The 18,395-nt window shown below is 42.1% G+C and overlaps 1 protein-coding gene across 1 annotated transcript in view; it reads right to left on the reverse strand.

Moving 5' to 3' along the window:
* Positions 1-266: 266 nt before the first annotated feature.
* Positions 267-18,395, reverse strand: part of ZNF527 (zinc finger protein 527) — a gene marked incomplete at its 3' end in the record, with an annotated part of 29,486 nt that continues 11,357 nt past the window's right edge. The window contains exon 4 of the mRNA XM_081108386.1: positions 267-1,756. Coding sequence (XP_080964512.1) covers positions 267-1,756 — 1,490 coding nt within the window. The remainder of the gene's footprint in view (positions 1,757-18,395) is intronic.

An 18,395-nucleotide genomic window follows, 5' to 3' on the forward strand; every position in this document is an offset into this window, starting at 1 on the left:
TGGCTGGCCAAACTCCCACATCCCTCCCTGGCCCTGATCGTGCACTGGTGGGGTCCCTTGGCTTGGCCTGAACCCTCTCACAATCCGGGACCCCTTGGCGGGTGTCAGAGAGCTGGTTTCAGCCCAATCCCGTAGGCCAGGCCGAGGGACCCACTGGTGCACAAATTCATGCACCACGCCTCTAGTCCTTGTTATAATCAGAGAGTTTAATTATGAATTTACTGATGCTAAGGGCTAAGGCACAGCTGAAATCATTCCCACATTCATTAACAATTATAGGGTTTTTCTCCAACATGAATCCTCTGGTGTAGCCTAAGGGACAAGATCTGATGGAAAGCTTTCCCACATTCATTGCATTCATAGGGTTTCTCCCCAGTATGAACTCTCTGATGTTGATTAAGGTATGAGCCACAACTGAAGGCCTTCCCACATTTGTTACATTTATAGGGTTTCTCTCCTGCATGACTTCTCTTATGATGAATTAGAACTAAAGCATCACTAAAGGCTTTCCCACATTTACTGCATTCAAAAGGTCTCTCTCCAGTATGAATTCTATGATGTCGATTAAGTTGTGAATCAGTTCGAAAAAACTTCCCACATTTGATGCACTCATAGGGCTTCTCTCCAGTATGAATTCTATGATGTTGATTAAGGTGTGAGCGATAGCCAAAGGTCTTCCCACATTCATTACATTTAAAGGGTTTCTCTCCTGTATGAATTCTTTGATGCAGAGTAAGGGCTATGCGTCGGCTAAAGGCTTTTCCACACTGATTACATTCATAGGGTTTCTCTCCAGTGTGAATTCTCTGATGTTGATTAAGATGTGCACTCTGTCTGAAGGCTTTGTTACATTCCTTACATTCATATGGTTTCTCTCCTGTGTGAATTCTTTGATGTTCAACAAGGAAGGCAAAACGACTAAAGGCCTTTCCACATTCATTGCATGTAAAGGGTTTTTCTCCAGTGTGGATTCTCTGATGTTGAGCAAGATGTGCACTCTGTCTAAAGGCTTTGTTACATTCCTTACATTTATATGTTTTCTCTCCAATATCAGTTCTCTGATGTTCACTGAGAAAGAAGTCATGGTTAAAGGCTTTTCCACAGTCATTGCATGCATGAGGTTTCTCTGCACTGTGAATTATCTGAGGTTGAGTAAAGAATGAGTAACAGCTAAAGGCATCGCCACATTCATTGGGTAATTTTCCAAAATGTGTTGTTTGACGTTGAGTAAATAATGAGTGGAAACTTAAGAGATTTGAAAAATCATTACTTTCATAATGTTTTTCCCCAGGAGGAATTCCTCTAGCTTTACTAAGGTATGAACTCTGGTTAAATTTTTCATATTCATTACCTATTAAAGATTCCTTCTCAGCACGTCTTTTGTGCTCCACTGGGACTGAATTTGGGGGGAACATTTGATCATAAATATCAAATTGATGTACTGGCTGTACTGTGGGAACCCTCTGTTGCGTTAAAAGTACTGACTTCAAGATAACACTTCTTTCAGAATTATTATAGTCATTGTCTCTTTTCATAGCATAGATTTCCTTAAGACTTGCCACTTGCCTGAAATGCCTCTCCTGATTTCCATGCTGCTTCTCAAATTCACACTTATATTTCCAAGTTTTTCTGAAACCCAAGCATTCAATGTCATGACTTATAAGTCTCTCCATTACTATGCTCTGAGATATTTCCTCTTCATCATCAATGTACCATTTTGGAGATAATTCCTTAATTTCATACCAAGACTCCCAGTCTGAAAAATATAAAGAAAGAAAATTTATCTTTTATCCTTTGCAAGGAGAAAGTAAACTATTATAGAAGAAATTGAAGAATTAATTGGAGGAATAAGAAAAGAAAGCACATGGTTCTGACATCTCTCAAATTAGGTTATGCAATATAAACAAAATACAAAGAAAGAACAAAGAATGAAGAGAGCTGATAGAGGAAGGTATATGTGCTGGTAATGAGGAGGAGGTGACTGGGGAAACAGGTTAAATGCAGGACATCAAGAAGTAGACAAAATTAAATGCCAAAAAGATAAATATTTGGAGACAACTGTGTAGATCATAATCACAGTTTCCCTGCCTCAGGTCTTTAAAGTCTCCAGTCCATCCTGCACTATCCAGTCCTATTCATAAGATGAAAATATCCACAAGGGTAGGGATTGTTTACTTCTTTTTCTCCTTACTGTTGCATCCAGTACCTAGGGCAATGGCAGCCTTTTGTTGAATCTATGAATCCTGACAAAATGCTCAACAACTTCTAAAATTTTATCAAACCAGGGGGGGAAATTTTTTTCCCCCTAAGTGTCTAGAAGGAATCTAGAAGTCAGCATTTATCAATATTGAGAGAAAAATGATGCTTCAGAGTACATACTTGATATTTTCAGGAGAGGATACTGGTTGATATAAAAGAGAAAGAAAACTATTGTTTAAAAAAATGATCTCAAAAAGAGTAAAATGAGAAAGTCCTTTTACTGACACACCACAATAATCAAATGATATATTCACCTATTTAGAATCTACTACTAGAGCACCTAATAGAGGAGAAAAAAAGTCTGAGACACAGGTCCTTCTTTTTAAAAACTCTATTGAGAAAGATAAAATACTGTGCATAAAAATTCAATATGCCACATAAAGAATTAGTTAGAATGATACTGATTATGAGTAGTATACATGTCAGAAAATCAGAGATCAAAACTCTCTATCTTAGTTAAGTATAGTCTGCAAACAGCTATCAAAGCTCCTAATTCCCAGGGATTATGAGCTTGATTTTCATATTCAAGCTCCATCAACAAAATGATTTTCAAGGCTTTGATAAAGTTTCCAAAATATAATAATTATTTCCATGATGGAGTCATTTTCATGTTTTGAAGTACTTAGTGATCTATTTAGAACTACACATGTTAGTATTTTGGGGTTAATTAGATACAGCCTTTTCCATTAACTGTTTACCATCTGCTGAAAATAAAGCTGCCTCTATACTAAGTCAGTACAAAATTGGAACGCAGGAACATATTGTTCATCTGTACCTTTATACTCTCTTCTTCAAACAGAGCCACCAGTTAGTTCTTCCTAAGTACAGCCATGGATAGTATCCTATTTGGACTCCTATCTCAACCCAGGCCTGAGAGGGCTTTGTTCACTTATCCTCTGTTAGGTCCACACTGTTGATCTTTCTTTCTACAGAAGTACAACTATTTCTGTTTCCTCATCCATTCTCCTCTTCTCCTGTATCTATCTATCATGAACACTACAGTCCCTCTTACTAAGAATAAATCTCTACTCCAGGAAAATAGCAGCTTTATACAACACCTAATAGTCCCTGCTAGCTGCACCCAACCAGAACTTGTGGTGTGCTTTTTACCAAAGATATCTAGTTGGAGATTTGGCAAGCACTGAATTATGTGGCTCTGAAACAGGTGTCATTCCCTCACAATGCTGAGTAAAAGAAGCCTGATGGGAGGATACTACAGACATTTCTGGTATAGGAGATTCTGAGGTTCCTGGAGCTCCAACCACCCTCTTAAAAAAAGAGAATATTCTTGACTTAGGCAGCAAAATGCTGTAGCAAAAATTTCAAGGTATGATCAAATTGGAATCCATTCAGAACTACATAGTAAGTAGGCTTATGTATACTGTTGGAAGAGGAAAAGGTCGTATTAGATGTGAATCTAGTTTGAAACCCAGGAGATTCTATTGGCATATAGATCAATGGAACAGAACAGAGACTCCAGAAATTGACCCAATCCATTATGCTCAATTAATATTTGACAAAGGAGGCAAGAACATACAATGGAGTCAAGGCAGTCCCTTTAATAACTGGTGCTGGGAAAACTGGACAGATATATGCAAAAAAAAAATAAAACTAGTTCATCAATTCACAACATACACAATAATAAACTCAAAATGGATAAAAGACTTAAATGTAAGGTGTGAAACCATAAAAATCCTAGAATAAACCAAAGGCAGCAAAATCTCAGACGTTTCTCGCAGCAATATGTTTGCAGATGGATCTCCTAGAACAAAGGAAACTAAGGAGAAAATAAACAAGTTAGACTACATTAAAATAAAAAGCTTCTGCACAGCAAAAGAAACCATCAACAAAATGAAAAGGGAGCCCACTATATGGGAGAACATATCTGGCAATGGAACATCTGATAAAGGTTTAATATCCAAAACATATAAGGAATTCATACAACTTAACAAAATGAAGACAAACAATCCAATTACAAAATGTGCAAAGGACCTAAATAGACAATTCTCCAAAGCGGACATACAGATGGCCAAGAGACATATGAAAAAATGCTCAAAGTCACTGATCATCAGAGAGATACAAATTAAAATTACAATGAGGTATCTCACACCATTAGAAAGACTACCATCAACAAAACAAATGACAAGTGCTGGCGAGGATCTGGAGAAAAGCCAAACATGGCTAGTGTGTTGGTAAACACACTTCCATCATCACAGAATCTTCTATTAGACAGCACTGGATAGAGAACCAGATTAATATAACAAAGATCTTACAGTTGAATGAAGAAAAGACAGGAAAATAGGACACTGTTGGTGGGAATGCAGACGGGTGCAGCCATTATGGAAAAACAGCATGGAGTTTCCTGCAAAAAAAAAAAAGGAACTGCCATTTGACCCAGTGATCCCACTTCTAGGAATTTACCCAAAGAGACCCAATTCATCAATGAGAAAGAATATATGCACCCCTATGTTCATAGCATCCCAATTTACAGTAGCTAAGACCTGGAAACAGCCCAAGTACTCATCAGTAGATGAGTAACTAAAAAAACTGTGATACAGCAGTAAAAAAGAAGAGTCTCTTACTCTTTGAGTCAGTCTGGAAGAACCTGGAGAGTATCATGCTAAGTGAAATAAGCCAGTCAGAAAAAGACAAGTATCACATGATCACACTCATATGTGGAATCTAATGAACAAAATAAAATATTGAACGAAATAGAGCCAGGGTCATAGAAGCATGGAACAGACTGTCGAATCTCAGAGGGAAGGTGGGAATGGGAGAATGAAAGGGAAGAGATCAACCAAAGAACTTGTAGGCATATATGCATAACCCATGGACACAGACAATAGGGTGGAGGAGGCCTATGTTGGGGAACAGAGGTGGGCTATAAGGAGTCAAAGGGGGGAAAAAGAGGACATATGTAATACTTTCAACAATAAAGATTTTAATAAACAAACTCTGGAGGCATGTACCTTATAGGGAAATCTTAAGAAGGAGGGAGTTTGCTGCTAATGCCCAAATATGTTCCAGTGAATAAACTGACTAATGGCACACAGACTTACAGATGGGATCTCCTTCAGTAAAAGACTAGATAAAGTTATGCTGTCCAATACGGTAGTTCCTAACCACATATGACAATTTAAATTAATTTTTAAAAAATTTAAATTCAGGGGAGAACCAAGATGGCGGCATAGGTTAACGCCGGAGTTTGCTGCTTTGAACAACTACTTCAAAAGTGAAACCAAAAAACGGAAGGGACATCACCCAGAACCACAGGAACGCTGGCTGAGTGGAAGTCCTACAACAAGGAGGAAAGAGAAACGCATACGGACACTCAGAGGAGGCACAGTGCTGAAGTCAAATTCTGAGGTGCAGAGTGCGCGGAGTGGGCTGGCGGCGGAGGACGCGGTCGGCGTTTTCAATCGGGAGGGAGTCGCAGACTCTGAGCTCCAGATCCAGCGAGTCTTTAGGGACCCAGACTCAGACGGGAGAAGCGGGACTGTCTGGCTTCGGTCAGAGCGAGTGCAGCTTTCTCTCCGAGGTTTGCAGCCATTGCTGGGACTCAGAGAGGCAGAGCCCCTGGGGACAGGACTGAGAGCCGCCATAACTGCTCTCTCAGGCCCACCCTGTTGATCCTGTGCGACCCGCCCCGCCCAAGCCCTGCACAAAGGCATTTGCCGGATAGCCTCAGGCAAAGGCTAGATTAGCACCTCCCTAGAGGACAGAAGTTCTCTCACTGCTGACACAGCTGATTCTCATAGCCACTTGGCCTGGAGGTCAAACCCTCCCTGGAATTAGCTACAGCAATCAAGATTTAACTATAAGACTGCGAACAAAGACCACTAGGGGGTGCACCAAGGAAGCATAACAAAATGCGGAGACAAAGAAACAGGACAAAATTGTCAATGGAAGATATAGAGTTCAGAACCACACTTTTAAGGTCTCTCAAGAACTGTTTAGAAGCCGCCGATAAACTTAATGAGATCTACAAGAAAACTAATGAGACCCTCGATCTTATATTGGGGAACCAACTAGAAATTAAGCATACACTGACTGAAATAAAGGATAATATACAGACTCCCGACAGCAGACCAGAGGAGCGCAAGAATCAAGTCAATGATTTGAAATGCGAGGAAGCAAAAAACACCCAACCGGAAAAGCAAAATGAAAAAAGAAACCAAAAATGCGAGGATAGTGTAAGGAGGCTCTGGGACAGCTTCAAGAGTACCAACATCAGAATTATAGGGGTGCCAGAAGATGAGAGAGAGCAAGATATTGAAAACCTATTTGAAGAAATAATGACAGAAAACTTCCCCCACCTGGTGAAAGAAATGGACTTACAGGTCCAAGAAGCGCGGAGAACCCCAAACAAAAGGAATCCAAAGAGGACCACACCAAGACACATCATAATTAAAATGCCAAGAGCAAAAGATAAAGAGAGAATCTTAAAAACAGCAAGAGAAAGAAACTCAGTTACCTACAAGGGAATACCAATACGACTGTCAGCTGATTTCTCAACAGAAACTTTGCAGGCCAGAAGGGAGTGGCAAGAAATATTCAAAGTGATGAATACCAAGAACCTACAACCAAGATTACTTTATCCAGCAAAGCTATCGTTCAGAATTGAAGGTCAGATAAAGAGCTTCACAGATAAGGAAAAGCTAAAGGAGTTCATCACCACCAAACCAGGATTATATGAAATGCTGAAAGGTATCCTTTAAGAAGAGGAAGAAGAAGAAAAAGGTAAAGATACAAATTATGAACAACAAATATGCACCTATCAACAAGTGAATCTAAGAATCAAGTGAATAAATAATCTGATGAACAGAATGAACTGTTGATTATAATAGAATCAGGGACATAGAAAGGGAATGGACTGACTATTCTTGGGGGGGAAAGGGGTGTGGGAGATGCGGGAAGAGACTGGACAACAATGGTGCACCTATGGATGAGGACAGTGGGTGGGGAGTGAGGGTGGAGGGTGGGGCGGGACTGGGAGGAGGGGAGTTATGGGGGGGAAAAAAAGAGGAACAAATGTAATAATCTGAACAATAAAGATTTAATTTAAAAAAAAAATAAAAAAAAAGAATAGGTCTGGAATCTAAAAAAAAAAAAATATATTTAAATTCAGATTCTCAGTCATACCTAGCCATATTTTAAGTGTTCAATAGCCAAACATGGCATGTGTTGGGAAACACACTTCCATCATCACAGAATGTTCTATTAGACAGCACTGGATAGAGAACCAGATTAATATAACAAAGATCTTACAGTTAAATGAAGAAAAGACAGGAAAATTAGGAACAGGAGCCACTTAAAGGAAAAGAGAAACCGAATACAGATTTGGACAGAGGATAAGAATCATGGGCAGAACTATTTTATATATTTCATTAAGCTGGGTAATATAAAAATGAAGAAAGGCACCTGGATTTAGCAAACTAAACAGTTATAGAAGTCAGATTGCAAGTGGCAAGACAATGGAAGAAAATTTGAAGTGAAGACAATGAATAAAGATTACAATTGGTATATAATTAATTGGAAGAGAGAGGGAATGTGGTATATAGAAATTCTTAAAAGCTCCTATAAAAATATTTTAAAGGAGATTTAAATAAAAATATAAGATATAACTGCACCAAATGAAAAAATATAAATATACTAGAGGCCCGGTGCATGAAATTCATGCACTGGGGGATGGGGTTCCCTCAGCCCAGCCTGCCCCTCTCACAGTCTGGGAGCCCTCAGTGGATGTCCTACTGATGGCCACAGTCTGGCAGCAGAGGCTTGGAGCAGGCGTCCCGTGTGTGTGTGTCCCCACTGAGGGTCTGTCCCCAGCCACATTGGAGGCTCAGAGCAGGCACTGTGTGTGTGTGTGTGTGTGTGTGTGTGTGTCTGCTGGGGGCCTGCACACCATGGAGGCTTGGAGCAGGAGTCCCTCTGTGTTGATCTCTCAGGCTCTTGGCTTCCACTGCATGTTATACTCTCCCTTGAGCTATGGCCAGGACGGGGATGCTGCTTGCAACCCGGGCTTTCCTGCTCCTGGATCACCATGGCGACCGGGGAGCAGGGAAAGTTTGGGGCTGCCCACAGGCCAGGCTTGCTTTCTTGCTCCCGGATCCTCATGGTGACCAGGGAGAAGGCGCAGTTGGGGGCTGCCCACAGGCCAGGCTTGCTTTCCTGTTCCCGGATCCTCATGGAGACCAGGAAGAAGGCACAGCTGGGGGCTGCCTACAGGCCGCACTTTTCTACTTACTGATGGCTGGATCACCACAGCGACCCAGGGCCCAGTGGCACTTTCCTGCTCTCCAATAGTCATAGGGTCCCGGCTGGGGGTGGGGCTTAGCAGTGCGGGGTTTAGGCGGCATGGGGGTCCCGGCTGGGAGCTCAGGTGGCACACAGGGGTCCTGGCTGGGGGCGGGCTTATGCCCCACTGCCCAGGGCTGCACATGGGGCCCGGATGGCAGCTTGCGTTGTCCCGCCCTGCCTGTAGTATAGGATAGAGGCCTGGTGCATGGGTGGGGGCCGGCTGGTTTGCCCTGAAAGTGTCCCGGATCAGGGTGGGGGTCCCGCTTGGGTGCCTGGCCAGCATGGATGAAGGGCTGAAGGCTGTTTGCAGCTGGTCACACTCCCTTCAGGGTGGGGGTCCCCACTGGGGTGCCTGGCCAGTCTGGGTGAAGGCCTGAGAGCCATTTTCAGGCTGGAGGGCAACTTAAGCTCCCAGCCTCTCCTTTTTTCTTTTTTTTTTTTATTCTGGGATTTATTTACCTTCTATAGCTGTCACTGGAGCTGAGAGCCGGCTCCAGCTCTGAGGGCTGAAAGCAGGTTTCTAGGTTTGTTTAGATTCTATAATTGAAACTCTGTTGCCATCACAGCAGCTCTAAACTCTGAGGCCAAAGGTGACTGAAAGCAGGTCTCTGGAGCTTGTTTAGCTTCTATAATTGCAACATAGTTGCTTAGAGTGCAAGCTCAGAGTGCAGCAGCAGCAGGCCGGGAACCTTGGCTTCCTCTATCACTGGAGCAAGCAAGCCTCCTGTTCGATTCAGCTGCCAGCCGATGGTGGCTGCCAGCCGCCATCTTGGTTGGCAGTTACTTTGCATATCCTGATGATTAGCCAATGGGAAGGGTGTCGGGGTTATGGTCAATTTGCATGTTTCTCTTTTATTAGATAGGATGCTTGTTCACCCCAAGTTCATTTACATTAAGTCAATTTTAATCAGAAGTCTATGAAGATTTTATTTCTGAACTTATAAAATTATGTTGAAGGAATCATGGAAAAAAGATAAATAATATAAGTTTCTAAGACCTTGCATAAAATAAACTAATAAAATGAACTAAGTCTTGCATTTTAGACTTTCCTCCCATTAAAATCCATGTGAAAAAACTGAACTACTGTGATTTGTAAATTCTCTATTACTTGAAGAATAAGAAAACTTATAGGATGCAGAGAAGAACACAGCAAAGAGGAGTATGAATCCCCCATTCAGACCATAGCTGGTTGAAGGGAATATACTGGGAAAAACACATAGAAGGATTTTTATATCAATTTGGATCTGTGTGGGAGCTACAGCTGAGCTCTGTAACATTTTTTCTTTTCTCTTTTAAATAGGTATGGTATTTCTTATGAAATAGCCAAGCAATTAAGAAGTGTATAAAGCAGGGGAATCCAGGATGACTGCAGTGTAGGTGGAAGCTATACTCATCTCCTCCCAGGGCCAAGCCATATTTGCAACTGAATTATAGATCATTCAACCTGAATAACCAACTGAAGGCTAGCTGAACAGAAGTGTTATAATCAAGGATTTACAGAAGAAGCTACACAGTGACTGGTAAGAAAGGCTGAAATGCTGAAAGGGCTGGCCCTGCACCCACATGTGGTGGTTGATTATCCCAAGGGATCTCTCAATAGCAGTTTCCCTCTGAGGAGTGTGGGGTCTCAAACCCATGCCATGTTTCTCAGCCTGGAGCACTAGACCCAGGAAGAGGAGCATATTAAACATCAGACTGAACACCAGTGAGGATTCTGCCCACCAGAGAGAGATGGGAGTCTGCTAAAATCCCAGGTGCTTTCTTAAAAGGCCAGTACACAAAATCTCATTCTCAGCCACCCATCCAAAGCTCTGATTGGGGAAGGTGATTCAGAGAAAACTGGAGTCATACAGAGAACTGGGTTACATGGCCCCAAAGAGAGATCTGGAGTATCAGCCCCCAAGTGTGCTGAGTCCTTAACCCACACCACACTGAGATGCCATCTTCCCTGGGTCAAGCACTCATATCCATATAGCACCAGCATGGGGGAATGCACTAACCCTGTCCTTCTGATTCCTGATAGTCCTACCCTGCAGAGCTCATGCCCGTTGGTGCACTTTTGTCCTTGTGGAGGTCTTGTCAGAGATTCAGACAATGAGTTGTGTGGCTCCAAAGTGGGGGACATTTTCTGCCCTGTGCGCCACTGGTGCACATCGCAGTGGGGCCCACTAGTCCCGGATCCTTCCAACTACTGATTGCCCTGCTCTACCAAGCTCATGCCTTGCAGAGGCATCTGCTAGCTGCACCCAGCCAGGACTTGTGTACTTTTTACTGAAGAGCTCTTGTTGGAGATTTGGACAGATGCTGAATTGTGTGGCTCTGAAACAGGGGCCATTCCCCCATCAAGTGCCTGATGAGTGCCATTCCCCAAACAGGAGACCCATTAGCCCCAACATCCCAACTCTCAGTGGCTCATGCCCTGCAGAAAAGTCTGCTGGCTGTACCCAGCCTGGACCTGTGCAGCACTCTTTCTTGGAGAGTTAAGGCTGCAGACTAGGACAGAGATTGAGTGGTATAGCTCTTGAGTAGGGGTTACTATTCCTGCCCTTAAGTGCCTGACTGGTACCATCCCCAAAGAGGAGATCTACCAGCCCCATCCTCTGAATCTGCTGTTGCTCCACCCTGCTGAGCTTGCACATTGTGGAGTAGACTGTAGGCTGTGGCCAGCCTGGGCATACTCTACAGACTTTGATCAGAAGGCTCTGGAGGAAGTCCAGGAAGCCTCAGGTGATGGTAGTCAACCAGTGGAGGCGGATATCGGGTGGCTTGGGCCTTTTGCTTAGGCTTTGGACCAGCCCCTAGGCTATGACCTGATAGAAGCTGAACTTGGTACACAGCTTGACCCTGCCAACCCAAAGCCAGGCCCAGCAGAAACAGTCACAAATTGCAGATCACCTGGTAACTCCAGACAGGTAGCCCAGGATTGGTTACAGGCAGCATCTGACATTGACCTGCACCAGAGTCCCTCTCAAGAGGACCCAGAACCAACACACCTGGTAGTGGACTTCACACCACATCAGAGTAGAACCCAATAAGTTCCACTAGTGACACATCCCAAGGGAAATCTTGGCAGCACCAGACAGTGCTTGGGTGAATTGTGCTTTGTGTGTTTAGCACCCACACAGCAGCTCATACACTATGGTCAGGGTCTATCCTCACAGTCAGCCAACCTGAGGGTTGAACCATTTCACAAAGGGGCCAAGACCAATAATCACTCAACTATAATAGGAGGGATCACATTACCCACACAAAGTATATTCCTGGAGTACCTTGCTTGGGTGATAAGGGAAACTGCACTAATGAGCCCTACACAACACAAACTACATAAGGCTACCATACAAAGACTGGGAGACATAGCAGATCTATCTAATACACAAAAACAAATACAGAGAGGCATTCAAAATAAGGACACAAAGAAATATGCCCCTTGAAAGAAAAGGAGAAGTCACCAGAAAAAGAACTAAATGAAATAGAGGCAAGCAATCTACAAAATACAGAGTTCATAACAGTAGTTGTAAGGATGCTCAAGGAACTTAGGAGAATGGATGAGCTCAGTGAGAACTTAAACAAAGAAATAGAAAGCATAAAAGAGGACATGGAAACCATAAAAAAAACCCTACCCAGTTTGGCTCCATGAATAGAGTGTTGGTCTGCGGACTGAAAGGTCCCGGGTTCAATTCTGGTCAAGGACACATGCCCGGGTTGTGGGTTCAATCCCAGGAGGGGGCATGCAGGAGGCAGCCAATCAATGATGCTCTCTCATCATTGATGTTTCTATCCCTCTCTCCTTCTCCCTTCATCTCTGAAATCAATAAAAATATATTTTTTAAAAAAGAAACCATAAAAACCCCAGTTTTGTAATGAAGAATACAATATCTGAAATGAAGACTGCATTACAATGAAACAGTAGGTTAAATAAAGCAGAAGACTGCATAGCAAGTCACAGGCAAGGTAACAGAAAATACCCAAGTAGAGCAGTAAAAATAAAACTATAATTTAAAGAATTGAAGAAAGTCTAAGAGACCTGTGGAACATCTGCATCATAGGAGTACTAGAAAGAGAAGAGAGAGAAAGCAAGGGATTTAGAACCTATTTGAAGAAATAATGGCTGAAAACTTCCCTAACCTGCTGAAGAAAAAAGACACACATGTCCAGGAAGCACAGAGAGCCCCAAACAAAATGAACCCCAAAAGGCCCACACCAAGACACAACATAATAGATAGGCAAAGAAAAAATATTAAAGGCAGCAAGAGAAAGAGAGTTACTACAAAGGAGCTCCATTATACTGTCAGCTAATTCTCATTGGAAACACTTCAGGCCAGAAGGAACTGGCACAAAATATTGGAAGTGATGAAAAGCAAAGGCCTACAACCAAAACCAAAACTATTCTACCGAGCAAGGCTATCATTTAAAATTGAAAGTGAAATGAAGAATTTACCAGACAAGAAGAAGCTAAATGAGTTTATTACCAATTAACCAGCATTACAAGAAATGTTAAAGGGTCTTATTTAAGAAGAAAAAAAAAAAGAAAAAGAGGAACAAAGTTATAAAGAATAAAATGACAATAAATATGTACCTATCAATAATCACTTCAAATATAAATGGCTTAAATGCTCCAATCAAAGCACACAAGGTCCAAAATATATGCTGTCTGCAAGAAACCCACCTCAGAAGGAAAGACACATGCAGACTTAAAATAAACGGATGGAAAATGATAATTCATGCAAATGGAAATTTAAAAAGCCAGGGTAGTAACACTTATATCAGACAAAAGAGACTTTAAAACAAAGCTATAAGAGACAATGAAGGATACTACATAATGATAAAGGGTCAATTCAACAAGAGGATATAAAGGTTGTACCTTTTATACACCCAACATAAGATCACATAAATATATAAAGCAAATCTTGATGGACACAAAGGGAGAGACAGACAGTAATATAATCATAGTAGAAGATTTTAAAGTCCAAATGACATCAACGGATAGATCTTCCAGATAGATATTCAAGAAGGAAACAGCTGCCCTAAATTACACACAAGACCAGAGATTTAAATATTATTTTCAGAGCATTTCACCCCAAAGCAACAGAATATACATTATTTCATTTGCACATGAAACACTAATATAGACAACATGTCAGAACATAAAATAAGTCTCAATAAATTCAAGAAGACTGAAATCATATCAAGCAACTTCTATGACCAGAATGGTTTGAAACTAGAAATCAATTGCAAGAAAAAAATCTGAAGAACATATGGAGGCTAAATAACATGTTATTAAAAAATGAACAGGATAACAATGAAATCAAGAAAGAAATCAATAGTTACCTTTCAAGAAATGAATATGAAAACATAATTACACAAAACCTATGGGACACAGCAAAGGCAGTCCTAAGAGAGAAACTCAAAAAAATACAGGCCTACCTCAAGAAGAAGAAAAATCTCAAATAAACACTCTAACATTACACCTAAAGGAATTAGAAAAAGAACAACAAGCAAAAGCCAAAGCGAATAGAAGGAAGGAAACACTAAAGATCCGAGAGAAATTACATGAAATAGAGTCTAAAAAAAACGCACACACAAACAATACAAAAGACAATGAAACCAAGAGCTAGTTCTTTGAAAAGATAACAAGATTGGTAAACCTTTAGACTGATCAAGAAAAAAAGAGGAGCCAAATAAATAAAAGCAGAAATGGAAGGGAAGTAACAACTTACACCACAGAAATACAAAGAATAATAAGAAAATACTATGAACTATATGCCAACAAATTGAACAACCTGGTAGAAATGCATAAATTCCTTGAAACATACAATCTTCCAATATAAATGGAATCAATAAGAAAAGAAGGAAATATGAACAGACCAATTACAACTAATGAAATTGAAGCAGTAATTTTTAAAAAAAACACACACACCTTTCCATCAAACTAAAGTCCTGGACTGGATGTCTTAACAAGTGAATTGTACTTAATATTAAAAAAAAGAACCAATATCTATCCTTAAATTATTTCAAAAAACTCTAGGACGGAAAACTCCTGGGTGATTTCATGAGGCCAACATTATTCTAATTCCAAAACCAGATAAAGATATAACAACAATAAAATTATAGGTCAATATCCCTGATGAACATAGATGCTAAACTCCTCAACAAAATATTGAAAAACTGGATCGAGCAATAGATTAAAAATATCATACACCATGATAAAGTGGGATTTCTTCCTGGGATGCAAGATTGGTACAATATCCACAAATCATTTAACATATTACACTCCATAAAAAAATGAAGGATAGCCGAAACCGGTTTGGCTCAGTGGATAGAGCGTCGGCTTGCAGACTGAAAGGTCCCAGGATCGATTCCGGTCAAGGGCATGTACCTGGCTGTGGACACATCCCCAGTAGGGGATGTGCAGGAGGCAGCTGATCGACGTTTCTCTCTCATCGATGTTTCTAACTCTCTATCTCTCTCCCTTCCTCTCTGTAAAAAATCAATAAAATATATTATTAAAAAAAAAAATGAAGGATAGAGGAAAAACCAAGATGGCGGCATAGGTAAACACCGGAAATTGCTGCCTCGCACAACCACTTCAAAAATACAACTAAAAGACAAAACGGACATCATCCAGAACCACAGGAAGGCTGGCTGAGTGGAAATTCTACAACTAGAAGGAAAGAGAAAAGCACTGATACTCAGAGGAGGTGTGGAAGTAAAGTGCAGAGGTACGGAGGTGCATGCTAAAAGGGCTGGCAGCTGAGGACGCGGTGCACATGGAAAAGGCTGGCAGCTGAGGACACGGCGCATGTGGAAAGGGCTGACAGATGGGCTGGCAGCTGGGGACACGGCACACGTGTAGAGGGCTGGCAGCTGAGGACGAGGTTGTCTTTTTCAATCAGGAGGGAGTCTCAAGCTCCCGACTGCTCTGAACTCCAGTTCCAGGTGAATCTCTAGAGACTCAGACTCATATGGAGGGAAACTGGACTGTCTGGCATCAGGCAGAACTTGAGGGTGGCTTTCTCTCAGAGGTGCTTGCAGCGATTACAGGAACACTGAGACATGGGGCCTCTTAGGGTAAGACTGGGGAGCAGCCATAGCTGCTTGCTCCGCCCTGTTGAGCCCTGAGACCCCGCCCCACCCAAGCTGTGCACCAAGGCTTTTGCATATGAAAGGCCTGGCCCTTTGCAATCTGAAAATTACCTAACAAACTGCAGCTGAATCAGAGAGACTCAGAACTTCCAAATGAAGGTTCAAGGCCCCACAGAAGCTTGCATTGCTTCACAGCTGGGTCTCATCTGGGCACCTCCAAACCCCAAACAAAGAAGAGGAATCTATCCATAGCTCCTGCTGGGTAGCCTCAGGCAGAGGCTAAATTAGCACCTCCTTAGAGATCCAAGAGCCAGTGTACCCAGTGGTCAGAGTGGGACCATCCAGATTACAACTCCTCAGATCCATAAGGGACACACTCAGGGGGCAGACTCAGTGAGCACCAAAGCCCCACTGAAGCAAGTCTTGCCCCAGAAGAGTGTCTCCAGCTCAGAAGTTCTCCCACTGCAGACACAGCTGATTCTCACAGCCAATTGGCCTGGAGGTCAATTCCTCCCAGTGATACCTACAACAATCAAGACTTAACTACAACAAGACTGTGCACGAAGCCCACAAAGAGGTGCACCAAGAGTGTCCACCTCAGATAATTGGGGAGGCTGAGCCACTGGGCCCTATAGGATACCTAACACAGAAAGCCACTCTATCAACACAGGGAAGCATAAAAAATGCGGAGACAAAGAAACAAGTCACAAATGACAGAAATGGAGGAAAGCAAACTACTGGATAGAGAGTTCAAAACCACACTTTTAAGGTTTTTCAAGAATTTTCTAGAAACCGCCGATAAATTTAGTGAGACCCTCAAGAAATCTAGTGAGACCCTCGAAGTTATGAAAAATGACCAACTAGAAATTAAGCATACACTGACTGAAATAAAGGATATTATGCAGAGTTCCAACAGCAGACGAGAGGATCCCAAGAATCAAGTCAAAGAGTTGAAATACGAAGAAGCAAAAATCACCCAACCGGAAAAACAAAAAGAAAAAAGAATCCAAAATTATGAAGATAGTGTAAGGAGCCTCTGGGACAACTTCAAGTGTACCAATATCCAAATTATGGGGGTGCCAGAAGAAGAGAGAGTGCAAGATATTGGAAACCTATTTGAAGAAATAATGACAGAAAACTTCCCCTACATGGTGAAAGAAATAGACTTACAAGTCCAGGAAGCACAGAGAACCCCAAATAAAAGGAATCCAAAGAGGACCACACCAAGACACATCATAATTAAAATGCCAAGAGCAAAAGAAAAAGAGAAAATATTAAAAGCAGCCAGAGAAAAACAATCAGTTACCTACAAGGGAGTACCTATATGACTGTCAGCTGATTTCTCAACAGAAACTTTGCAGGCCAGAAGGGAGTGGCAAGAAATATTGAAAGTGATGAATAGCAAGAACCTACAACCAAGATTACTTTACCCAGCAAAGCTGTCATTCAGAATTGAAGGTCAGGTAAAGAGCTTCACAGATAAGAAAAAGCTAAAGGAGTTTATCACCACCAAACCAGTATTATATGAAATGCTGAAAGGTATCCTTTAAGAAGAGGAAGAAGAAGAAAAAGGTAAAGATACAAATTATAAACAACGAATACACATCTATCAACAAGTGAATCTAAAAGTCAAGTAAATAAATAATCTGATGAACAGAATAAACTGGTGAATATAATAGAATCAGGGGCATAGAAAGGGAGTGGACTGACTATTCTCGGGGGGGGAAAAGGTGTGGGGGGTGTGGGAAGAGACTGGACAAAAATTGTACACCTATGGATGAGAACAGTGGGTGGCAGGGGTGACAGCAGAGGGTAAGGTGGGAACTGGGTGGAGGGGAGCTATGGGGGGAAAAAGAGGAAGAACTGTAATAATCTGAACAATAAAGATTTAATTAAAAAATATATAAAAAATGAAGGATAGAAATCGCATGATAAAATGGACACATATGTAATACCCTTTGTAATACTTTAAGCAATAAAAAAAAAATGGTAAAAAAAAAAAAAAAAGAATGTAAGCAATATTATCTCTGGATCTTTTGAGTAATTGTTTTTCTTCTTTTCATTTTCTTGCATATTTGCTAAAATATTGTATTTTTATTATTTTTCAACAAAGTCATAAATGATATTAAACACTGAATTATGACATTTAAAAAAAAAAAGAAACATGCATATTGACCATACCTCTGCTATGCCCCAAGCCACGCCCACCAGCCAATCAGAGTGACTATATGCAAATTAACCCAACCAAGATGGCAGCCTGGTCCCCCCCAACTGCCCTCCTCTGCTGGCCTGGTCACCCCTAACTGCCCTCTCCTGCTGACCTGGTTGCCCCTAACTGCCCTCCCCTGCAGGCCTGGTCAGTCCCAACTTCCCTCCCCGGCTGGCCTAAGCACTCCTAACTGACCTCACCTGCAGGCCTGGTTGCCCCCAACTGCCCTCCCTTGCTGGCCTGGTCACCCCCAACTTCCCTCTCCCGCGGGCCTGGTCCCCACCCAAATGCACTCCCCTGCCAGCGTGGTCACCCCTAACAGCCCTTCCCTGCTGGCCCAGTTGCCCCCAACTTCCCTCCCCTGCTGGCCTGGTCGCCCCAACTGCCTTCCCCTACTGGCCTGGTTGCCCCTAACTTCCCTCCCCTGCCAGCCTTGTAGTCCCTAACTGCCCTCTCCTGCCAGCCCGGTCACCCCAACTGCCCTCCTGTGCTGGCCTGGTTGCCCCTAACTGCCCTCCCCTGCTGGCCTGGTTGCCCCTAACTG

Source organism: Myotis nattereri (genome assembly GCF_964212035.1).
Source record: "Myotis nattereri genome assembly, chromosome: 15".
NCBI classification, from domain to species: domain Eukaryota; kingdom Metazoa; phylum Chordata; class Mammalia; order Chiroptera; family Vespertilionidae; genus Myotis; species Myotis nattereri.